The sequence below is a fragment of the Dermacentor variabilis genome, chromosome 8 (genome assembly GCF_050947875.1).
Source record: "Dermacentor variabilis isolate Ectoservices chromosome 8, ASM5094787v1, whole genome shotgun sequence".
Lineage (NCBI taxonomy): Eukaryota > Metazoa > Arthropoda > Arachnida > Ixodida > Ixodidae > Dermacentor > Dermacentor variabilis.
In genome coordinates, this window is record NC_134575.1 from 107,085,928 (window position 1) to 107,111,264 (window position 25,337).

At 45.7% G+C, this 25,337-nt stretch overlaps 2 protein-coding genes across 3 annotated transcripts in view; one reads left to right on the forward strand and one right to left on the reverse strand.

Annotated features, from left to right (window-relative positions):
• Positions 1–7,836, reverse strand: part of Agps (alkyldihydroxyacetonephosphate synthase) — a 161,979-nt gene extending 154,143 nt beyond the window's left edge. For both annotated transcript variants that reach the window (XM_075702721.1, XM_075702720.1), the window contains exon 1: positions 7,553–7,836. In XM_075702721.1, the coding sequence (XP_075558836.1) occupies positions 7,553–7,710 (158 nt within the window). In that variant the 5' untranslated portion in view covers positions 7,711–7,836. The remainder of the gene's footprint in view (positions 1–7,552) is intronic.
• Positions 7,837–8,375: 539 nt separating this feature from the next.
• ATPsynF (ATP synthase, subunit F) lies at positions 8,376–25,074 on the forward strand. The gene is made up of 4 exons (XM_075702722.1): positions 8,376–8,534; positions 10,339–10,437; positions 16,371–16,487; positions 24,945–25,074. The coding sequence occupies exons 1-4, from the start codon at positions 8,456–8,458 to the stop codon at positions 24,971–24,973; spliced, it is 324 nt and encodes a 107-aa protein (XP_075558837.1). The 5' UTR covers positions 8,376–8,455; the 3' UTR covers positions 24,974–25,074.
• The last annotated feature ends 263 nt before the right edge of the window (positions 25,075–25,337 follow it).

The following is a 25,337-nucleotide window of genomic DNA, read 5'->3' on the forward strand; positions in this document are numbered from 1 at the left end:
CCACGTTCCCGGACCTGTCAGACAAGTTGGCGACCCCCACCTCAGGTGCCGCACGTCGAGCTATTGTCTCCACCCTTGCTTGACTCTTCCCGAAAGTACAACGGGAGCCTGGCACGGTTTCCGGTAGTTGATCTTGGTCCGGAGCAGAGCTGTTTTGCAGCTCCGAAAGGTCGTTCGAAAACCATCCGTCTCCTCCAGCTGAGCTTTCAAGCGGGGAGGCAACACCAAGGCAACGCCGGTGGTAAGTCACCCGTCTCACAGTGGAGCCCTTGGAGCGACCCCATCTGCCGAATGTGACGGCGCCTACCATTGGAACAAAATGACGACACCTGAGCGGGCTCGACGATTGGCGAAAATGACGTGACCCAGAGAGACCGAAGGGATTAAAAGCGAGAGACGGGAAGAGGAGCCATTCCTTATTTCATTCATTCGTTCTACTTGCCACGGGCCGCAGCGTCCGATTTGCTGCCGGCCGTCGATGACTTTATGAATGTTCATTACTTTGTCTTATTACTACAAATAATGTAAATATACCTTCAGTTTCATAGGGGACAGTGTGTATTTTCGAGCTGCACTTGCAGCTTTCTTACCTGTCTTCCCCAATCTGTAGGAAATAGATATATTCAATATTTAATCTCAAAGTCTTTCTCAACGTCGGCCAACTCCCGCACTCAACGGCAAGATCTAATAATGGATTTGTCTGACCTTCGTGCTTGTGGATTCAGACGCTCTCGTGGCTTTTTATATTACGCTTTGTATGCCTTCGTTGTCGTAAATTTAAGAGCGATTTTTACTCTTCGAAGTGCAGAAGACGTTGCGAACTCGCACAATCGCTACTAATTGCAACGATTGAGCTTGCCGAGGTGGCCAGATCGAAACACACCAAGCGTCTTAAGGCACTGGCATGCCCGCGATAAATTCATAAGAGCGTTTCACGTCGCTTGTCGATGCATGCATCCGTAGCGCAATGATTTCAATACCGGGCCTCTGTGCTTAGAGGTCCTGTCTTCGAATCCTGCCGTCGGATAATTCTGACAATATTTATTTATTTATTACGCAGTACATAGTTGAAAATACCGAGTTACGAAGTCGTTTGAAGCCAGAAGGACAAAGCTTAGGCAAGTCCACGCAGTTCCCACAATTCCAATGCCGGCTCAACCGCTGCCATTGCAGCTCCCGCAGACAATAGCGCCAGAGTTCCCTCTAGTAATCATTGCACGAAACTCGATGTCCCCGCCCTCACCCAGATTTGCCGCCGGTGCCTGGCGTCGTTTCGCTACCAAAGCGACTAGTGGTAATATATAGGGTCCCTGATACAGTAACTTAACGGGACTGACAAACGCATTTTTGCGGTACCCAATATTTCATAGTGCAATCAGCAATGCAAACCTTATAGGTCAGAGTGTCTAATCATGAAGTGGCAACGCGGAAAATGTCGTGGAACATTTTTATCAGAATTTCTCGATCGGCAGAGAGGATGTGGTCGTTCACTGGAAGCATGCTGAAAACAGTGGGAGCGACCACACGCCGGCATCGATTGGTGGCAGACGAAAAGTGCGGCCGTAAACGTGAGAAAGTACTACGTTTATCAAGCGGACGTTCCTGCGATTCATCGAAGAGTTAAGTTACGTCTGCAATAACATATAGCAACGTGTATTCGTGGTTTCCTGTCCAACTGCTTGGCTCCTTAACCAGTTGAGGAGTGTTGTCTATAGCCAAGTTTTCGAAAGCGAATTAACTACGCTTTTACGCGATTCAGCGTGTTGCCCTATAGCCACGCGCGCGCTAATATTGTAGTGCTGGTGCATACATTTACCGCACAACGTGGTAGGTGGCATTTTATTTTTTATTTTTTTTTTGCATCTCGCAGGGAGACGCCACAATTCTGGGGACTATTACTCGCAAACTCACGTGCGTATGGCAGCATGTGCGCCCACGTGCTTTGAGGGACGCTCGTTATGGCGTGGACTTTGCAATACGCACGGGATAAAAAGAAAAGCACAAGCGTCTAATAACACACGAACTGCAATTTTAAGCAACAAGTATGCAGCACTCAGCAACGGCCCACTCCGGTACAGTAACCTCGCGTACCACAGCCGAAGCTCCAAGACTTCAGCGCCAGGCCGCGCCACTATGCTGGTTTTCGTAGGTTTTCGAGACTATCATTGCCAATTTAAAATTATAATCCCTAGTCAAATGACGAACAGCGTGCCGGATTCTATCGCTATCAATCATGGCCATTTCATTTCCGTCAAGGTCTCAGAACACATTCTGGCCAGTTTTCAGACCATTTAAGAGCGACATGCCTGTCCCCTGTACGGCCTACAGGAGAGGGGCTGTCCGACCGAATAAAGGTCAAAACCGGCGACATCGCAGTATAGGTTTCAAGATCGAGGGTCTATAGATGGTGCGGAAAACGATGTCAGCTTAAGAGGGCGAGAAAATAGTGGGAGGCGACCCCGCGTAGATATGCGACACGCGGCCGATAACGATAAGCCAAGAATGAGTGGAGAGTAAGTCTCCCTTTCGAGGCAGCCAAAACGCTGCCACCAAGCCGTCCGATCAGCTAGCTCAGACGGCTATAGAGCGTTGTGCTATATAATAGCGCGAAGGTCGTAAGTTCGATGCCTGGGCAGGTCAGCCTTCTCTTTGCCCTACTTTTCTGTAGGTTTCGCAGGATAAGGGATGTGCTGCAAAGAAATGACGCCACATTGGAGCCATTACTAATAATTTTCCGCTTTAACCTTCCTTAAATTTTTTTTACCACGGTCAGCTTCTGTAGCGCGCAACACGGCAACGCTGTATATGGTCTTAAATTTTCCTTCCTTTGACTTCGTTAACGTCTCTGCAACACTCATTCACTTTCTTCTGTCAGCATAAGACGGAAGTGTTTGCGTCACTTGTACTAACTATGGCTGCAAACAGATTGCTGGCATTATTAACTAAAATTGTACACTCATCCATTAGCTCACAATACACACCAAATGCAGAGAGCCGGATATTTCTTGACAATTTTAGTTACCAGCCTTGTTGGTGTGTCGACATAGTACGGCAAACATCTCGAAAGCTGGATGGAAGGTGGAGTGCACGCATACGACGCGGGTGCCATATGAAAAAAAGAAAGAAAGCTGTGTGTGTGTGTGTGAGAGAGAGAGAGAGAGAGAGAGAGAGAGAGAGAGAAAATAAAGAATTGGAGGAGGAATCAGAAGCGGTAGCTTTAGTCAAGACGTCCTGCCAATGTCTAGTGCAGCGTACTCTACTGACAACTGCTCAGCTGCTAATGTAAGAAGAATGACAGCATTAACATTATGGAACATTATACGGCAACGAAGGCGGAAACTGTTACTGCTCGCAAATGGTCGGGACAGAATGTCTGTGCTACGAGGAAGTGCGCGTGCCGCGCGGGAGAGGGATAATAAACGTCCATTAGTGGTCTCTTGTCCAGGCCTCTGACCTCAGCCGAAAGAGAATTTCCTCGATGAAGTTGGCTGGCGGCTTGGCGTTCCGTCGGGCAGCGGCCCATCTTTCCCAGGAGTTCGGTTGGGGTGGGGGGCGAAGTATGTTGTTGACAAGGGTTTTAGCGCATCGTCGGTAAGCTTCTTACCATTTTCGGCTCACCTGCCTACCAGAGAGGCGTACGGCAGCAACACTGGTAGCGACAGGTTTTCGTCTTACACGAGTGTTAAAAAAAAAAATGAAAAAGGCAAGGCGTTTGCGACTGCGCCGGTGCCGACAATTCACACTAGCAGCGAAGCAGAATGCGATCGGTTACAGCAATATTAGCTCTGTGTTTGTTGGCTGAGCTCCGCGCCACCACTCCGGCAGCTCACGTTGACGCCTTTGCCTATCCGGCAAAACGCCCAGTACGCCTGCGTTTACCGGAATACCGGACACGCTAAAACTCGAGTAACTCTGAGCCCTGAGATGTTGCCGCCAAACCGGCGCGTTCACATACCGGGCAAGCCGGTAATCCGCAAACGTTGGGGAAGTTCGCCGATAAACTGAAACTCTGTTGTCTCTTTATGCTTGCGTATATATACATGTAGTATACAAGGAAAGTGCGTGTGTGGGACAGAGCCAACGGCATAACTTACACCTTATACACCGCGTCTTGCTGCGCAGCAGTAACGCTTACGCGCACGATATGCGCTCACGCCTGCTGCTCTTCGATTACTCCACGACGCGACTTCCCACTGGCATAACGACCAGCGTTCCTCCATTGAGCGTCATCAAGCAAAGCACATGGCAGAAAAGTACATTCCGCCGGTATGAAGGAACACTTATGGGATGCGGTCAGCGCGGATTGACACAATGACGTAATCATCACTGCCTCTTTGATGCGGACTTGTCCCGAATGCTAGATGGCTATAACCTTCCGCTGCTATAGGTGCGAGGCTAAAAAAAAGCCACAATTTGATTGAATGTAATCAAACGCGTTCCGTGAAGCTTATTGTTCTTGGCAGAAACATACTTATCTCAGACCAGGGATACCTATTACAATGACAGAATACGGACGAATGTATACGGCGCGCAGAAAACATACACACTGTGACGCCTCGGTTTCTGTATATACATATCCTGCGGCTACTGGCACAGTAGGAGAAGGCCGGTCAGTAGTGTTTTTTTTTTTTGAAGATTCACGATTATCTACTCGCACTTAAGATGTGAATTTTATTGGCATTACGAGATCTGCCTCCCACCCGGCACGACGTTGCTGATATCGATAATGGCGGACGCGAATATAGAAAAAAATTCGATTGTATAGTGTGCTTTCAAGCATATTTTTAGTTTTCAACTGCGTATGGCGGTTTTGTTGTCATGTTATGTCACTTGTGCAAGCAGTTTGAGTGATACTTTCTACGGTGTGCTTTTTTATTTTTTTTCAAACACACAGGCGTTAAGCTTTACGCACGGTTAATGTGCCGAACAATTGCGTAATTTGGTTTCAGGGTCGGTTTTAGCGCATCGTAAGATATTTGGTGGCATTTTCTTGGCATTAATTCTTTTCTATGCAAGCAACATGAATAAATTGTATGTCTTCCTACATAGATACGCATGTACTCCCTTAGCAAAAGCATATGCGATGAAGCCGATTTTCTTATCCGCCTATGAAAGTCACTTGAAATTGAGGACTGCAGCGAAAACTCGGCATTGCGAACTTTCCACTGTAGGCCCCAATGTCAGTTTGTGCGTCTGAATTACGAAATAAATTCAGTTTCATGTAAGGAAGCCTGTGGTGCGTATACTTTCTTTTGACGGGTATACAAGGTTCCGGGTTCAATCACCAGCAGCGACCACTGCATTCTACAGGGGGAAAGAATAAAAAAATATAAAACATGACGACTCTCCCACTGTCATTGCCAGGAGCCGCCGTCTGTACGTGCAACAAACAAAGTTTAAAAATTTTGGTAGTTTTACCATGTCGGGATTTACAAGAAAGGCGCTGTAGTAGCCTGATTAACACGGCTCCCAATACAGATAAAGGCACTGTGAACGGTCAGGGCCTACGAGAAAACTGAATGCACTGCAAAAAGCTATACTGCCTTTCCTAGAAGAATACGCAACCGAGCTTTCGGCATTACAAAAGGGAAACCGGGTTTATTGGTTCTTACGGCACAAGCCGAAATGTGAATGAAGCAAACAAAAGCAAAAAAAAAAAATAACACTTCGGCAACAGCAGCATTTGTAGAAATGTTCCGGACGTACTGAATGCAAACGCAGATAAATGAATATGCATTGAAAGTACTGCAATATGTCAATGCATTTTTTTCTTTATAAACGGCACCTGTGGCTTCAAAAAGGTCGTTAGCCTTAACATCGATTTTCAGGCGAAAGAGAGAAGCAGGAAGAAAACCACGTGCTGTTTCCTCACATAAACCACCTGGGCCTGCATGTATTATCTACTTATTTATTTTTACCTCGTTTTGTGTGTGTGTGTGTTTCGAACAGTCTGAATTTCCCCTGCCCGGACAGATGGTCACGAAAGGCTTTCTTCACGTTCGCCCACAAGGACCGGCTGTGTGGCTGCAAGTGCTGCAGCAACCAACAGTGTTACCAACGCACTGCTTCGAATGAAGAGTTGGTCATTTGACGCAACACTTGACAATTTCCGTGCGCAAGCACCGACCTTTCAGAACGAGTATCCCAGCTTCTGCAGTGTGTGTGCGCCGTTAGCATATATTACAAACAAGATAACGTGCAATTTTCTGTCGCACGAGACCGACTGGTTTTCAAAACTATAGCGCACGCACGAGCAAGAAGCGACGATTTTACGGCCAGCTTTTTGCAAGGCACACTGGAATTCGAATATGCAACGTTGCAACGAACTGTATATACGTGTTTAAGGCAGTACGTACTCCGAGGATCGATGACTGAGGAAAATTAGAGAAAAAGATAAAGAATAAAAATAGTGTACGTGTACTTGAACATCTTGTCGCAGCATATATATATGTATATATATACATGCTGCGACAAGATGTTCAAGTTACAACTCCAGAATGCAGCGCCTAGAGAAATAAATCTGACTCCGAACACGCCGTTTGCATTCATGCAGCTTCGCACAAAAAAACTGAATCGGCGCGCGTCTGGCAAAGTCGTTCGCACGCAAGTATTCAAAAGCTGGGCGACCCGTCCGAAAACGCGCTTGGGAGCCCCTATATATGCGGTCCGACGAAGGCAGGTGCTACTAACGATTTGCACATGCGGGCGGAGAGATAGACAGCCCTTCAACAAGCACAAATATAAACCGAAGAGAACTACGGAGGAAATGAACTGCACTAGGTTCGGTGGTTGAGCGCAAACTACAGACCAAAAGAAGACACGGAAGAAAAATTGGTAGGGCAAGCGCCGCGGCCTTCAGAACACTCGCTGGTGTGTCGTCGGCAACAGCTCTCGTCAGAGGTAATGTAAACACGGCAAGACGTAATCGAGAATACAGAAAGAAGCGTATTCCCAACTGCCCGCGATAAGTGGTCTTGCGCCGGACACGAAAGGATTAGCTCGGACCCAAGTTTCCTTGAAGACACGCGTAATCGGCGCGGTCGACGACTTCGCAAACAATTGATTGTCGAAGAGTATACTATGCGCGTATGCGAGCTTTGGGATAGACATAGATAGACAATCGCCAAGTAGACAGAGACCAGATCGTCTCTCAGCGAAAGCAGCTAGTTCTTGCGTGTGCACGTCAAATAAGTTGTTCTGCGCGCTCCGCACATTTGCTCTGCTTTCCTTCGGCTTTTCTAGAACTGCGCCGAGTCTCCCGTCACGTGTGTGGCAAGAAAAACCGACAGGGAGAGCGCCTACGCGACCCGGAACACTCGCGAGCACGCCTACTAAATTAGCATCGCACGTGAAAGCAACAACTTTCATGTGCGCGCGCGTCAAAAGTAAGGTATCGTACGTTGCCCTCCGCGCGCGGTATTCGGAATCGCGTTAATCGCCCTCCCCCGGCTCTCAAGACAGGTAGGCCGTGCGGAGGGCACTCCTTTGATCGCCGGCAGGGCGTCCCCGTGAAGAGAAAAAAATAAGAAATGTCCGCACACACTGCGCCCACCTTCGCCTCGGAATCGTGGTGGTCCTGGCGACCGGCGCGGCGGGGCAGACGCCCTTTGCAGCGGCGGCGCCGTTCTGGGAGCGTGCCTCGTCGTTGGACTCATTGCCGGTTCCCTGAAGGTGCTTGCGAATGGTGTCCAGTCGCTCCTTCGCCGCCATCGCACACCACGGGATGATGCTGAGGAGAAATGCACGCGTCGGCCGACCGGGCCGCTGATTATTTATGTCGGCTTGCTAAACAGGAACAGAAGAACACGGACGGCGGCAGCGGCGGAGGCGACGGATAGGATTGGATTGACACTCATTCAGCTGACTCTAAGCCACAATCAGCCGTAGCCACAAATGGTCACTACTCTCTGAGGACGTACTGGGGGACGTACATACCAACGTTTATTCTAAAAACGTTGGTACACCTTCACATAGTAACTCTATGCACATACGCCAGCTTAGTGGGCGTGGAAGAGTGTTTAGTGATAAAAATAAGGTACTGTTTGGCTTCTAAGTGTTGCAGTTTTAAATCAAATGCTGCTGTTATTGTGTATAAGCGTTTTTTTAAGTCAAACATAAAGCTGCATATTCTCTAAACAGAAAAAAACAATTTTGAAGTCATAGAGTAAACTTTTGCAGGAGTCGAACCTTCTAAGCTGAGCATGTAGTGATATTTCTACTGGTTAACTCTTTTCTTGTAAATAATAAAAGGATATCTCTGAAGTAATGCTACTACTGCACTACACATGGTCAAGAAAGTGTTTGATGACGTCATGGTCGACATCTTTCTTACATCATTTGTTTTCTTCACAGATCCACCAGGATCCACGCGTATCATAAGCCTAGCAAGTAGTAGAGGTCATCACGTGACTTTGCCGACTGCTTGCCTTTCCGTTCACCTTCATCGAAAGCAACGATGGCCATAGGAGACTACCCGCCCGAGTACAACCCCAGGGTCCACGGACCTTACGATCCGTCTCGCTACTATGGAAAACGTGCGTACAACCTCCGCCAACGGGGCTGGTGTATCGTGGGGTCATTTCACTTCGAACTGGCTTTGCTGGACCTTCATACGTGAACGCACGCCTAAGCCTCGTGTCCCTGCTTGCCCGACCAGCGGACGCTGTTCTCGCTGCAAAATAATTCGCTTCGAATGCTTTTTGGCATTTGTATTGCTTGCTGCTTAGCTGTCGTTTAAGCACACGGTTTTTCCTCTTCTGTATTTGTCTGGGCGTGGTTGTGTAGGGACTCAAGCACGGTAAGCTGCTTGCTCGAAAACTGATTTTCGACTTGTTATTGTGCAACGATCGAACAGGTTTGTGGCAAGCATTGTAACATCTGAACATTGAGCTACAATCGACACAATAATGCCGAACGTCAGAACAGTCTTGCTGTCCAAAAGTGGTGGTTTTGAAAGCATTCCTGCCCGTACGAGTCCGCACGTAGCCAAACTGCTTCTCACCGGCTTGCGTTTCCCATACCGGAATGGGACTGGAGTGGAAGATATAAAAATAGAAAAGAAAGAGAAGGTTACGTGAGAAACGAATAAAGTGATTGCATTCTTTCGAGTTAGAGTTTTCCGCCCAAGAGACAAGGGGCTGCACTGTGAAAACTCTAGTTCTTCACTGCAGCTGCCCGTTACACCACCTATTTAGGAACATTGGTTCATGCGCATTGTCGCAAAGGTTTCGTGTAGTACGCTTATTGCGTTGAAAGACTGACAGAGCAGTTGTAGCTAGTGAAAAAGAAAAGAAAATATGGCTGTTCACATGCTGAAAACATGGTCTGATAAGCAGGCACCCCATAGTAGAATACTCCTGTTTATTTTGACTACCTGGGGTTACCACGTAAAGAGCGCGCGTAGTGTAACTAATGATGAGCTTTGGCTATGTGCAGTCAAAGTTAAACATTTGTTTAGAGCCACAATGATGCCATTTAGTGTGAGTTTCAGTGAGAAGTGAATAGTGAAAGTAATGCCGGACCAATGGAGGTCGGTTTTGTTGAAGCAGGCAGAATGGATGCAAACCGCAGCACCTTAGGGTGCACTCGGAAGTGATGCAATAACCAAGGCTGTTTCCATAACTAGAGGCACTTTCTACAACGTTTCGTAGTAGCCTGCAAACACTGCAAAGGCTAAAGAAACTTCTCACTGATTTTATTTGTAACCAACAAATACTGCATCAGTGGTCAAACAAAAAGAATGTCACTGGAGCGAATGTGTCGACAAGGGGTCTTGTGATCATCAGGGTCAATTCCCCTTGCCAGAACGGCATTCACTCCAGTGACACTTCTTGTTCTACCATTGTTGAACATTGCAAGTCTTCATTTTCCAGCGAACTTCTTATCTCATCTAACGTTAAGTGTCGTGCTTTTGTATCACGATATAAGGTGTATTTATTACATTACGAGCCTGGCCAACTTTCTGTCCTACTATATGGAAGACTTCCCAGATCTGGACCTATTTTAGCAATGAATGAGCAGAGTTTCACCAACCAACTGCGACAGTGAACCGCTTGAGCTTGATACCAAGTGCTACGTTGCACACTAGAAGCACAAAGGTGCGCAAATAATGTGTGATTTGTTGTAACTTTTATGTCCACAAGCTGTAGTTCCATAGAAAAAAGTGTCTCGGGTCAAAAACAATTGCACTGTGAAATGTGCAGATGAAGGCTTCTATGGCCGCGCTACTTTCATAACTTTCACAGCATTGCCTACTGAATATAAAATGGGATTGCAGATTGTTACTCGAGCAGGTCCTGGCTTCTCATCAAATTACTTCTTTTTTTTTTTCTTTCACAGCGGACACTCCCTTTTCGGAGCTGCGTCTCAGCGAGGTTCCATCCTGGCTGGGGAGGCGGCAGAAGTCCCCGAGGACCTTTGCTGCGCTCTGCAGTAGAGGTTAGTCCGGTTGTGCAGGTTTTTCTTGGGTCTTGCATGCATTAGAACTACAGCTGTGTACCCCTACTTCCCAGTGCTCTGTCTACTTCAGGCCACCACCCTTTCCACCGGTGTATTTGCAAGGGTGCATTTTTCTAGACCAGCTGGTCGCACACACGCAGCTTCCTACAAAAATTACTAGAAGGAGCTCTGGCGTTAGTGTCCGTGGCTGCTGCAAGTATGGTTGTTCAGTGGGAATTATGGGTAACAAGTGAATTTGCCTAAACATTGTTCTTCTGTTTTCGACTTTGTAAGTTGGTGTTAGGGTTTTGCTAAACTGGGCTGGTTGATTGGAGCATGCTGAGGGCAGTCAAATAGAACGAAAGACTGGGAATTAAGAATAGATGACAGACATGGCACTGACTAACTGCTAGTATTAGGAACATTTAGTCAGCGCTATTCTTGTCTGTAAAGAACTTCTTTATGTCCAGTCTTTCATGCTATTTGACTGCCTTCATCTTGCAAATTGTTAATTTTGAACAATATGTTACTTTATAATTTGTAGTGGTTATGCATGCGTGCAGAGATTTATTGCATTGCTGTGTTTAAAAAGTTATGATTGCTTGGAAAACTAGAAAGATAAAATCTAATGAATAATGCCAGAAGAATGCTTGATGCCGCATGCATGAAGGTTAGACAAATGTACTAGTACCTGTCATACCCATGGTGGCTTAACGACTGCATCACTACATTTCCCTGTATAAATATTTGTAGAAAATCTGTAGGAAAGATTATTGAAGCAGTTTAATTGGTCTGAGGGAACTCTGAAAATGCACGGTACCTCTGAAAACAGCTAAGTAAACTAATCGAGCTACAAAATGTGTTGAATAGAAGTTTCTATGTGTGAGCTTTCTCTCAAAATCATACTTCAGCCAAGGAACTCTCAACACGAGAGCATTAGTCAGGGTTGCAGAACTTCAGTTAGTATTCGTATTAATTCTTTTATGCTTGTGAAATTGGTGCACAGCTAAACAGAAAGTGCCACTTTTTCCAATATGGCAGAGTGCTCACTTCTAGCAGATGTTTATCGAAAGTATTACAGAATATATGCATGTTCATTTATTTAAGTACACTAAAGACCCTGATGGGCATACATAGGGGGGCGGGGGCGGGTGCAATAGTGTCAAATATAAGAACACCTGAACAGACAAGATGAAAAAGAAAGATATGAGTTGGGTGAACAAAAACACCATTATATAAAGGAAGTTTAATGACACATTTAGGATGCTATTCATATTTAAATCAGTTGCAACAAGAGAAATATTGCACAATTATGAATGTGCATAAATAACAGGAACACTGAAATGAGTCTCGAAATTAGTAAGTAGAATATTATAATATAGTTGCTGAGTGACACATTTAAATGTGCTTGAGTAAACAAAAAAAAAGCGTTACATAATTCTAAGAGATGCATATACACACAAAAATAGCCATTATTCATGGAGATGCTTCAGAAGTTCCCTTCGAAAACTAGCTGCATTAGTGCAAGCCACAATGTTTTTCTGGTAACACGTTCCATTCGTTTATGGATTGCACTAGAGGTGAACATTGGTACTTTAGTGTACGAGCAAATGTGGGTTGTATTTTGTGTTCATGATCCCGCGTGGATGAATTGCCTCGTGTCGGTTTGATGCAATTGGTTGCAAATGCTTACTCGCCGTAATATAAAGAATGAAAGAATGTTAAACGCGAGTATTTGCGTAGGGTGTTCAGAGCGGAAATGTTGATGCTGCTTTTTAAGAATGATACGCCCATATAGGGTGACTATGAGGAAAGTATTAATCTTACCGCCTTATTCTGTACTGACAATGCAGTTCTGCAATGTAACAGTGCCTGGGTGCCATACTATTGATGCATACCATATTTACTCGCATAATGATCGTACTCGCTTATTGATCGCACCCCTGAACTTTGTCGTCAAAATTCAATATTTTAATTTCCCGTGTAATTATGGCACCCCGAACTTGCCGCAGCGATATGTCACGTGGCAAGTCTAGCTAATAATGATCACACTTACCATCTGTCGAATGCTACGTGAATGACTCGCGGTTTTATCAAGCGGCTTTAACGCACCAAACATTCTTAAGCAGATGCCCCATTTCTTTCCTTTCATCACTTTCCACAGTTCCATGGCAAAAAATAAAAGCTACAACCAAACTTGCCTTTATTACGTGTAGGCTTTATAATGGTTGTGGTCAACAACAACAAAAAAGCCGCTTTTCCATTCTTCTCATCTGCACTCGTGGGCACACAACAAATCGCGAGTGGAAACGATAGTGGCCACGCTTACACTGATACATTAGAAGTGTACCCTATTCATATGCTGACACTTGTAACACAGCTGAAATGTGCCGTATCTGCCTTTTCTGCCTTTTTGGTAATTTCTCTCATGCACTTGTTTATTGTGACAACTATAAAAGTGCAGCAAGTGCCCAAAGACTCTGCAGCGTTGGGACATGTTACGATCCCCCTCCCCATGAACTAGGTTAACATGCTCTCTTAGCTGGATATTGACATGACGACGTGTTTCACCAAGCGACGCTAAGCAAAGAAAATTACAGGGGAGACAGTGCATACACTGCAAAGTGCTTAGGTGGCAAAATGACCTCCACGAGGCACGCTAACAACCGCTGTTAGTAACCTGAACAAGAGAGTTTCGCTGGAAGAACTTAGAAATGAATAACAATGGTCATACAAAAAATGTCTCTGTAGCGAACGTTTCAATGAGGGGACTTGTCTGTTTTTGCCTTGATGAAGACGACATCCCCTTGTTGAAATGTTAGCTGCAGAGACATCCCTTGTTCTACCATTGTTGCTTCACCTTACTGTGGTTGTCTTGCTGTCTCCTTTGCTCTTTTATGTTTTCTGGCTCTGCCTAGAAGCCATGACAAACCGTATACAGTCGAAACCCGCGGTAACGAAATCCCGAGGGAACGAAATTCTCGCCGCAACGAAATATTTTCGGATCCCCGGCGAACAGCCATAGGAGTCAATGCATTTCCTATCTCGCGACAACGAAACTTTTTTCTATAGCAATCCCTCATCAACGAAATTTTCTGAAACGACAGTCCGCAAATAATCTACTCATGTAACACTAGTAGTGTCCGGAAACTGCTCAAATGCATTCGTTGTGCGCTTAAATTGCATTAACTACCGCCACAGCACACTTGCGTGGCCGCCGCCATCATTGTTTACAATAAAAAAAGCCTCGCACCGCCTCTCGTGACAGACGACAGCAATGATGATAATGGTGGTCGTTCGCCCGTCGCAACGGGACGATCGCAACGGGTGACTGCGCATTGTCCGGGCCAAAAATGCAATTAAGCATTTAAATGATACAAATAAAAAAAAGAAGACAAGAACCGTAGGCGATCTCGCAGTGAGCACATTTTATTTAATTCTGTGTGCCATTACAGTTTGTGCTAAATGCGGAGCGAAACGCCTGCGTGCGGGGCAGCCAAATCGACATCTACTGCACGTGAAGGCTCCGACATCCGATAACCCGGATGACGCTTTAGTATCAATGGGCTTTGTGTACCGCCGCACATGGTCGTTTGCTCAGTGTCGTTGGTGCTAGAGTGCGTCAATTGTGTGTCTCTGTGCCGATCGGACCATTTGCTTTGACAGCCTGCTAAGATGCCGCCTCCAGCCAAAAAGAGGAAATTTATCACACTGCAGGATAAGGCTGAAATTATTGCCCAAGCTCGAAAGGGCAGGAAGAAAATGGATATCGCCGAAGAATTTGGAATTGCGTGCAGTTCGATATCAACAATTCTGAAAAACAAGGCCTCCATTCTCGGCGCGCTCGGAAATGGTGTGAGTGCGAAAAACAAAACGGTGAGCGCTGCGGCTTTTCCAGACGTTGACAAGGCGGTGTTTGCATGGTTTTGTGAACAGCGTGCCAACAAAGTGCCGCTGTCTGGCAGAGTTCTTCAGCAGAAAGCGCTGGACTTCGCATGCATTCTCGGGCACGCTGATTTTAAGGCTAGCCCTGGCTGGTTGAGCCGTTTCAAAGCCCGCCACGACATAGTGGCCAAAGTCATTTCCGGGGAGGCAGCAGCCGTCGACCCTTTGACAACGTCGTCGTGGCTGCTGACCAACAAAGAAGTATTGGACCAGTACAAGCCCTCGGACATTTACAACGCAGATGAGACGGCCTTATTCTACGAGATGCTGCCATCGAAGACCCTGGACTTAAAAGGCCAAAAATGCCGCGGGGGGAAACACAGCAAGCGGCGTGTAACAATTTTGTTGTGCACCAACATGGACGGCACAGATAAACGGCCACTACTTGTGATCGGCAGAAGTAAGAAGCCCCGCTGCTTCAAGGGAAATCGTCGGCTGCCCGTACAGTACACCGCGAACCTGAAGGCATGGATGGCCCGGGCCATATTTGGCAGCTGGCTCGAGGTCTTCGATACGGACATGCGGAAGGCAGGCAGATCGGTCTGCCTTTTTGTGGACAATTGCAGTGGCCATCATGTCGATGACGTGGAACTGGGAAACGTGCGCTTGGTTTTTTTTCCACCGAACTGCACTTCCGTGCTGCAGCCGCTTGATCAAGGCGTCATTCGTAGCGTCAAGTGCGCCTACAAGGAGAGGCTGATTCAGCGTCTGCTGCTGAACCTCCAGTTGAAGCGTCCCACCGTAGTGGACATGTTCATGGCGCTTGAGATGATGGCCGCCGCATGGGTTGCGACGTCGCCAGGCGTGATAGCTAATTGTTTTAATCATGCCGGCTTCATTGCCACTCGGCAAGCATCATGTGCTGATCCAGTGGCATTGCAAGAAGATTCGCCTGAAGGTGCACTAGTTGACAGTGCTGACGGCGCAGTGCCGCCATCGCTGGCCCACGCATGGGATGAACTTTCTGCCGTGACAGATGGTGTTCCGGATGGCCTCAGCATCGATGACTTCCTTTGTGTGGATGAAGGTGTCGTCCATGAAGAGGTCACTGATGAAGTCATCATAAGTAGCGTTTGCCAAGGTGCCGACGACGCCGACGACCACCAGACACCAAATCAAGAGAGGACTGCGAACCCGCGGGATGTGTTGAATGCCTTCGATGTAATTCGATCATTTTTCGGTGAGCATGATGACGACGTGGCAATGGACCACTTCTTGCAGTGCGAGTCGAGAGCAGTAAAATTGCTGCAAGGCAAGGCTCGGCAAAGTAAGCTGACTGACTTTTGGCAATAAATTTTTTTTTTTTTTGCAAGCCAGTTCCCTTCCTTGTCTTTTCTGCCTCATTCTCGCGCTAACGAAATTCCCGCAAAAGCGAAATGTTTTGCTTTCCCCGGCGATTTCGTTATTGCGGGTTTCGACTGTAGTCCAGCAATCTGTTTTGCCCATCTGAACTGTGTAATTCTGGCATGTGAGTGAGATACACTAAACCACAGTAAAGTTGCGAAAGGGTATTACAGATAGGACATGCGTGAAGAAACAGGTAAAACACACTGCGCTACTTCCAGCTGTTCCAACTTCCAAAAATTGAAAGTAACGCTGTGTTAGTTATAACTTTTTCTTTGCTGATGTGCCATCTCAAGCTCGAATCCTGGGTCTGGCAGTCGCATTTTGATGGGGGCAAAACGCAGAAACGCCTTTGTATGGTGAAGTGCATGCACATTAAGCGCAGCTAGTGAAAAAAAAAACAAAAATCCTGAGTCTCCCACTGTGGCGTGCTTCATAATCAAATCGCGGTTCTGGCACATACTACACTAGAATTTATTTAAATTTGTTATGGCCTCTCTGTAAACTTCCTTTGCAGGTTTACTACGCTTGAGTTTCCGCTACCTGTTACGATAAACCACGCAGTGCCTGTGAACTTGTGATGTTCCTTTGTAATGGGAGACCACGCGTTTTATTCACGTCCCCCTGCTGTCTTCCCTTTGCAGCATTCTGGCGCTGGCAGATGAAGTATGTGCAGCCCAAGTATGCAGGCATCACGCCACTTGTCCAGTTTGCAGTGGCCTCGTCTCTGTTGTTCTACTATCTGAACTACGGCAAGCTCAGTGAGTACACTGCTCTGCCGGTTGTCAACAACAGCTACAGTCAAAAGCTTAGGAGAAGTAGCACTTGCGATGTAGCTGGTTTGAGCAGCCTGGCCGCATGCAGGCTGAAGTGTATTGGTAACGAGTTGCCAACTGATAATTAATCCCGTCAGGCGCTGTGTACACAAAAAAGGAAAAGCAGTGATCAAATTGATTATAATTAATAAGTGTCGCATGCATATTGAAACATTTCTGATTGGACCTGACCTGAAAGTTTGAATAATATGTGTAAACATTTTAAGTGAAATGAGTTGCAAGATAGACGGCTGGGGTGTTTGCTCTGTGTCAGTAAGCCGTCATGGGGCTAGTTCACTTCTTTCAATGTTTCTGACAGTGTTTTACGTAAGTCATATTTTTTGACTGGCTAGATGGGCTTCTTACAAGTATGCCAGACATGAAACAGTTAAATTTTTCATATTTGACGTTCCAGTAGAAAGTTTTCACGTGGAGTCCACAGTTTGTAAACATGACAAAACTCCCTGAAGAATTGGCAATTCTTAATTTGTTGTCCAGCTGTGCGATTTTCATGATGGCGACAATACAAGAAATATGCTGAAACTAAATTTTCGGTAGATAGAATTAATTTGCACCTGAAGGGGCTGAGATATGCTTGATTACAGCCAGAATTGCTTACAAAAAAGAAGCTCATATGCCAAAAATAGTTTGATATATCGGATAACTCTATAAACCCAAACTCACTTGTAACAAACTTTTGTGGTGTGTTCTTTATACACTGGAGGGCCTCGTTAAAGTGAAGTTGAAGGAGGCACTGTAATTACTTTGCTATATCTATTATTGCTCTTTACTGCATTATATGGCCAATAGGGTGCGCAACTTAAACATGTACAATAGAACATGGCATTATGGCCCACAGAGCCGCTACACGGCCACGTATGCGATGAAATTTTAATTAAAATGGCAAAAGAATCTTCGGCGTGTACAACACATCACATGGCGCAAAGCGCGACATCTTTTTCGATAGCTGCCTTCTGTTTCACTGCGATGGTTTTTCGCTTCCTCTTTATCCATCCAACTGGCAAGCTGGCTGCATGGTCAAAGTTCCTTGTGGTCGAACAGCACTTGGTACACAACACAGTGCATCGACTATGCAGCTGATCCGCTGCTCTTGCGTGGCTGCACTCCGGCTTAGCCTGGCAGGCTAAGGTTGGCAGGCTCCCGAGATTGCACCAGTGCCGATGTTACCTCGGGTGCCATGACTAGCTTCACCACTAGCACACTTCACTGAGAGAAAAGTTAATGCCCTGGTCCTTCGCATTGCCATGCGTAGTAACTACCCATGCACAGGCAGCTTTAGCAAGTAGTTCTATCGCACCCACGGTGGTGATGTAATGCCTTCGGTGTTGGGCTGCTAAGCCGAAGGGCGCTGGGTCAAATCCCGGCCATGGTGGCCACATGTAAATAAGGGGCGAAATGCGAAAATGCCATAGTATTGTGCATTGGGTGCCTGTTAACCCTTTAAGGATGAGACATATATAGACCGAGAAAAAATGTAAGTGCAAAACACATCAAAAATAAGCATAATCAACAAAAAAAAACATTTTGCTGAAATTTTTTAAGGAATGGGGGAAAACCCCAGGTAGGAAACTGGAAGTGGGCTTCACCCCTAGCCACCTAAAGCTTTATTTGGAATTTGTGCAGGCAGCTCTCATCATATAAACCATAGGTCTACATTTCATTTCCTTTACATCACATCTACCACACCACTGCAGCTGAAGATCTCACATTGGTCAGTCTCCTCTGACAGTACTTTCAAAGGGAAACAAGTAGCATGCCAAACTTCATCCTTCCTTTCTGCTCCAAACCAACAAATTATGCTTGCTGCTTGTCATTCGATGTTGGCCGACAACATTTAGCCAGGAACTTCATACTCGCTACTGAAACTCTGCAAAAATTTTTTTTTCTGGTATGTTGCTTGTAGGCAACACTCATCAATAAAGGTTTAAAGAACCCCTGGTGATCATAATTAATCCGGAGCCCCCCACTACGGTGTGCCTCATAATCGTATCGTGGTTTTGGCGTGTAAAACCCCGGAATTCAATTCAATAACCCTTCTCTCTCCCACTGTGCCGCTTCCTGCAGGCTAATGTGCAGCTTGGTGTCCTCTGAGATTACGCTGGTACGATCTCTGAGACCACGTGCAGGCCATGCTAGCCATTCTACACATTCTAGCCATGCCTAGCTGTGCACACTTGTATGTCACTGCAGAGACAGAAAAGGGCGATGACGATAACCGCTGCTTTCATGTGGCGGTGAGAAATACCAGTGTTGCTTGATGGCATATTCGATTGGGGAATGCTGGAATTTTGAACTGCCAGGCCAAATGAGTGCTGAACACCGTGGAAAGCAATGTACTATGTGCGCAACGGTCAGGTATTATTCGGTTTTCGAGACAAATGTAGTTCATTAGATCCACTGCCAGGAAAATTTTACTTTGTTAAAGCAAGGGTAAAAAAAAGATGGATCTTAAATAATTTGAAGAAAAGCTTTATTTACTTTGTTATTTGTTAAGCTTTGCAAATCCAAATTTTCGGTCCACAAATTTCTAGCCCAACAGCAAATCCTGGCCAATGCCTGCAGATTTTTATAGGATCGAAGTTTTGTTATTCCACTCTTGACAATTCGCCTTTGCCAGATATTCAGAGTTGGCTGATCATCACGCATGCACTCGACCCTAATGTTGACCTCAATGTCATCTCCAATAGTGTTAATCGTCCGTCTAGGCAGCATTTAGGGTACAGTGAATGCGTTGAATGCATGTCCATTTGAAAACACCTATTTTCGGCCTGCCTGAGGAAGATTTTCAATTGAAAGTAGTAACTCACAGGGAATTATTGCAGTGTTTCCCCAATCCCGACGTGCACCTTCTTTTCCCCAATGAAATTTGTGCAAAAATTAGTTCTGTTTGGCAATCGCGATACAAAACCAAAACTGTGTTTGTCGTGTCCGCAACAGCCTACTGTCAGAGCCAGCATCGTCGGCATTTTCATCACAAGATGGCGAGAAGGGATGGCAACAAAGCAAGTGCTCACATAGCATGACGAACAGAAGCGACGCTTTCAGTCTGACTATGAAAGCACATTCAAATGACACATTATTTTATATTCTAAGCCAGTGGCAGCAAATCTCGTCACAAGTTCTTGGTGTTCCGGAGAATTGCTTGCATCGCAGTGCAAACTTGTGTAGTGGTTAGCCTAGGTGTGGGCCATCATACTGTTCGAGACTGTTGCGGAATCTTCGGCTCAATGCGGAATATCAAACATGCAATACACCATACAAAGGATGGCATATTGTAGTTCTTCATAAACAGTAATAAAGTGAAGTTTGAGAGGGATGACAACGGACTTTGAGTAAAAAGATTTGCATTCTGTGAAGGTAACGTACGCTGTTTCTTTTTTTGTCTTATTGCCAGAATCAGTTGTGCTGTTTTTCTTGCTAAAGATCAAGTGCACGTTTGATTTTTACTTTGGTTGGGAGCTCTACTGTCGTTTTTACATTCACCTTTAGAGTGAAGCCCTTAGGTGTACGCTCCTGCATTTCAAGTTGGCGGCGTCCCTCGGCGTAACTGAGCCAATGAGCACAGCGCAGGATGAAAGAGCGAACACGGAGCACAGTGGAGGATAAAAGACCGCAATAGCAAAGAGGTCGTGAGGAGGAAAGTGGTGGAAGAGTGTATGGCAAAAGCATGAGAACAAAAGCGTAGTGCTGTGCAAGACAGACCTTGTGGCAATGAGCGCTATGAGATGGCACCAGAGTAGCAGGCCATCATCTGTTCACTGAGGGCGTGTGGCGAGCAGGTCCACTGATACCATATATGGAAACCAAGCGTTGCATGAACGGAGGTCTGTCTGCAGTGGCTGCTATGAATTGTGCCCATGCACTCTCTCTCGCGATCTGCATATTAGCGAGGCAGTCATGCCACACTTGCTCCGTTTGCAATGTGCTGCACGAAACAGACTGACCGCACCAGCCAGTATATTGTGAAATGAAAACACGTATAGAGCTGCGCTGAAATTTCGCATTAGCGAATAACGTAATTGTCAGTGAATTTGCAATGCGTAAGCATTTCTATGCTTACCCAACGAGAAAAACTGTCCATCTGTTCCTTTGTTCATTTGTCATGTAAGACGATCGCTTTCAAGATAAAGCCTGCAGCAGCAGGCAACTTCACCTTCATGCTGCCTGTCACTTCAACGCAGACGAAGCAGCGAGAACACAGCGCTCACGAAGCTCTTGGCACATGCTACACCCACCCCCTTCCGCAGATCGCATTCAAAGTATGGGCCCGCACATCTCTCCAACATGAAGTGGTGAAAACACAGTGCACAGACCTATCAGCAGTCGGTACTCTTTGTTCGCATCGCACATCACTTTCAAGATGCAGTCCACGCGGCCATGCCATGCCGCCACCAGAGTACATTTTATTTCGGTTCATAATGGTTCTACGCAGATTGATAAAGCGCTAAAGAGCAATACCGGCTTATAATGATCGTAATGTCATCAGTGCACCTGGCACCCCCACCTGCAGTAGTTGGCTTGCCTCATCAATTCACCTTGCGCCGCCATCCGCAGCATTTCGTGTTGCCGCAGTGCTGTCGTTTATACTGGTCGGATCAAGTTTCACAACATTGATAATTATGCTGGGTTGCACGGAGATTAACAAGTGGCACAATGCTTACGTGTACTTAGACAACTCCCAGAAGACTTTCTGTGTGAATTTTTTTTACTTTGAACTCATAATATATGAGCATGCATTCATTTTGTGGACATGCTAAAATCAGGGCAAATACCTGAATAACGTGTACCCAATTTTCACAGAGCGAACAGGTTTTCTTATTTAATCTAAAAAAAATAAAAGTGCACCTAAATGTAATACCAGTGTCGCAAAGCCAATTTTGGTCTCAAATTGTCTCAATCTGCGATGGGCTCCCTCCCGTAGCTTGAGCAAAGGAGCCTGTCATGATTGAAAAATTCAATACTGACCACAATTGAGAGGGCACCGTGTGACACTTGTGTAACGTGCTGCTGGTGCATAAAAGAAAAATACACCATGCCCTCCACGTTTACGATCAGACAAAAAGTATGTTGCATGTACCTTCACAGATGGGATTTGTTTTTTTAATGAACTTTCATAAGTGGCATGTTGTTCACGCCATTTGCGAATCATTGGCCGCATATATGAAGCACACAGGGGTAGTATTCTTGACCGATCACTTCCTATACTGCTATCACTTTTGCAAGGCTGTGCATAGGACTTGTCAAAGTATGCGGCCAACAGCATCTTTCGCACTGCGCAGATAGTAGTGAGCGTGGCATAGTGCCAGAAACGCTGGCGACTGAACACCAATGCACTCGGTGCTGAGTCACCTGAAATCTCACAGAAGTGATAGTACCTGCGAAAGTTATAGCTAACAATACCGCTCTAGATCGTAGTTGAGCACAAAATGCACCTATAGCAGCCCCTGCAAAAACCTGCTCTGTTGCCATTTGTGATGATGACGCTGTGTCTTATGGCTCGGGCGGTAGGCTGTTGCCAATGCCGTGAGCGCAGTTTTGGTTTCGTATCTGATTGCAATGCGCAGGAAATCTTTGGACCCATTTTCTAGCATGAAAAGGTGCGCATTAAATTCAGGCAAACACAGTACTGCTGAATGAATCAGCAGTGTACTTGTTTTTCCTTCCTCTTGCTTCCATTGGCCCGCCGGATAATTAGGCCTATTTTGTTGGTCCCATCAGGGTTTAATTAACGAAAGTCAACTGTATGCCATTTCTTTATGATGAAATTCGAGTGTATATGCATTGATCTTCGGTGAAAAAGAAAAATAAACTGTAGAAATACATTTCTTGAAAACAAAATGCAGCAGACAGTAATTTATGCCTACTCCTTGGAACTGTTTTTCGGCATCACTAAGAATGGTGTTCTTTATGTACAAGATTGTGTAGGCCTGTTCCGGTCTATTTTCCCCAATGTCAGCACCTAGTGCAGAAAGTGGGTGTTGAAGAGTTGATGAGGCGGATCCTCATGTTAAGAGACTTGGTGATGTTGGCAGCAGACGGTCTCGAGTTCGTTACAGCCACTGTTCTGGTTGTTACTAGGAAGTTAGTTTATATTGGTCAGTAAGTTTCAGATGTTCACTACAGAGAATAATTTGCTGTACTCTGTTTTGCTATGTTCGACTGAATATTATTCAGACAGCTTTGAAGCAGCTCACTCACTGCACAGATGCTGCATATAAAGCATCCAACACTTTGGACACCATAGTGCATGCCGTTCAATATTTTGTACTTAGCCTGCATGACTATCTTTGCTGCCAAACTGAGCAGAAGGAAAGATTTTCTTGATACATTCCATGTGGCTAATTGAAACTGATATCAAGAACTGGTCTACCCACTCTTCAACGACCACATCCAAACTACAGGACAAGCCAAACCGTTAAGTTGTCAAGGCTGAATTTGTGTGTCATGTGATACGTCTCCTGCGTTTACAATGTTTATTCCGAAGGCTCTCCTAGCAGAGCACTGATGCATTACATTCACACTAAAATAAAAGCAGACAGTAAACTTAGACTATTAGAAGCTACGCCAGTACATGTGTTTGACGACAAGGGCGGGCTTACTCGCCCTTGTCGTTTTTTTGAATAAGGTTATGGCCAACGCTGCATACACACCACACATACTTGAGAAATGGCACCAACCTAGACAAGCTACGATTGTGAACACTTATACCCGATGCACACACTGCCAGGAGTCATGCAGAGCAGACTTGCAACACCTCAATTTGGAGCTGTGCAGCTTTTTCACAAGGGAGATCCAACATTCAACATTTACTACACGGAGGCATCAGAACACTAGGAATTGGAATACAAACTAACCCTGAAACACAGATAGCCATTGCGACATATGGAAGACAAACTTGCTTGTTTCGAGTAGTGTAGAAGGGGTCAACCAGCCCAGGCGAAACCGGCGGAACTGAACATGCACCTGAGTCTGCATAAAGCGGAAGATCAAAGACTGAGATGAAAGTGGGCTTCAGCCATCAATACGGGAACCCACATTCCTTTCTCTCCTAATCCCCAACAGCGGTCTAGAGCCGTCCCTTTCCTTTAAATAAAGGCTTTATTCGTTCATTCATTGTCTGCTATTACAAATGCTTTATTTTTTAGCTTAGAATGGCCGTCAGATGGTGCTAACTGCAACTGCGACGTCTTTACTGGCAAGAGCAGTGATATGGGCAGTGAGGGAAATGCAGACAATGACAATTGCTAAGAAAGCCGCTGTCTTGATCTCTGTTCAAGTTAACATGAGACTGAGATTCACTGCATGCATTGACCACACTTTCAATTATCTTTAGCGGCAGCAGGACAATGGTCGAGACCGACTGATTGCATGCAAGTGTATGTGTGCAGCAACGTTCTGACATGTCTTTCTGGCCGCTTGTGCAGTAATGTCACCTCGTTTCTTGTCATTCTTTTTAAACTCAATAATTTGAACATTTAGGCAGTCCTCGCAGAGTCCGAACTATTGGTTGGTACGGTACTGCATTGTTCACACATGCAAAAAAAAAGAGTACAGTCTAGCAATGCAAAGGTATAGATACTGCTATTCATACTATCAATAGTTCGGTTACTATTGAATGCAGAAAAGTACTATTTGTAGTACAAAATGGTGCAACATACCGCACATCACTACTGGTCAATCTAGAGAAGGGGGTCCTAGGCTCTAGCGTCCCAGCGATGGTTCCCTTTGAGTAATTGACACTGATCTCATTTTTTGCGGCGGCATGCACGACCAGCAATAGCGGGAGCCGGAAACACATTATGGCCACCATGTTTTGGACACTACTGATCTTCTGCGCGGCCATGCACGGCTTGTCTAGGCAACAGGGCAGCAATGCTTGCCGACACTTTTCTCCTAGCAACAGCAAGCAATCACGCTGGTGCTGAGCTAGCTAGCTGAGCCACACCCCATGCTCTCCACCGCCTGCTCAACTGGTAGAGCACTCCGACGACGGCTTGTGCGTTGCAGCTCATACTGAACGTACATTAAATTATTACAATACATCTACAGGATGCCATGATGCCGTTCGAATGATCGAGCATGTCTGAACTATTGGTGTCTAAACAGTCAGTTGGCAACTGTCTCATACCTTTTATGAACAATGCACTTCTGGTGGACTGAAAGGTGTAGTGTACATTTCCTGCTTTGCTGATTTTTTTGTACTGATGACTGATGGTGTGTTCCTGCCTTTGTTCTCAGCTCCAGGTATGCCTAGTGGCTACAGTAAATGACCAGCAGTCATTGTGTGCTCATGTCATTTTCTTTAGAAATGTGTGCATCAATTAGAAAGCTACATCAAAATGAGAGTTGGCTCATTTGCATATTTACTTTCTTTTGTTTCAGAGCACGAGCGGCGATACAAGTACCACTGAAAAGTGGCAGTTCTCTTGTAGAGCAGATCAGCATTGGTCTTTTGGTGTCCAAGGTTCTAGGAAAGTATTGCGAGCCTGAAATAAAGCATTGGGAAAAAGAGCATTGCCACCTTTCCACAACATTATTAAGCACCCACAAGAACAATGATTTGATAATGTAAATTTTTTGTACACAAATGTGGACCTACCGGAACTCGCCCAGGCTCACTCATAAGGTATATTTTTTTACTTCGGGCTCATTCGGGCTCGCCAAAATATTACTCGGCTGGCCTCACTTGCACTTAGACACATCACAATTTACTCAATCTGGCTCACTGAAACTGACTCGCCAAAATTGTACTCAGCCATGCTCACTTGGACTCAT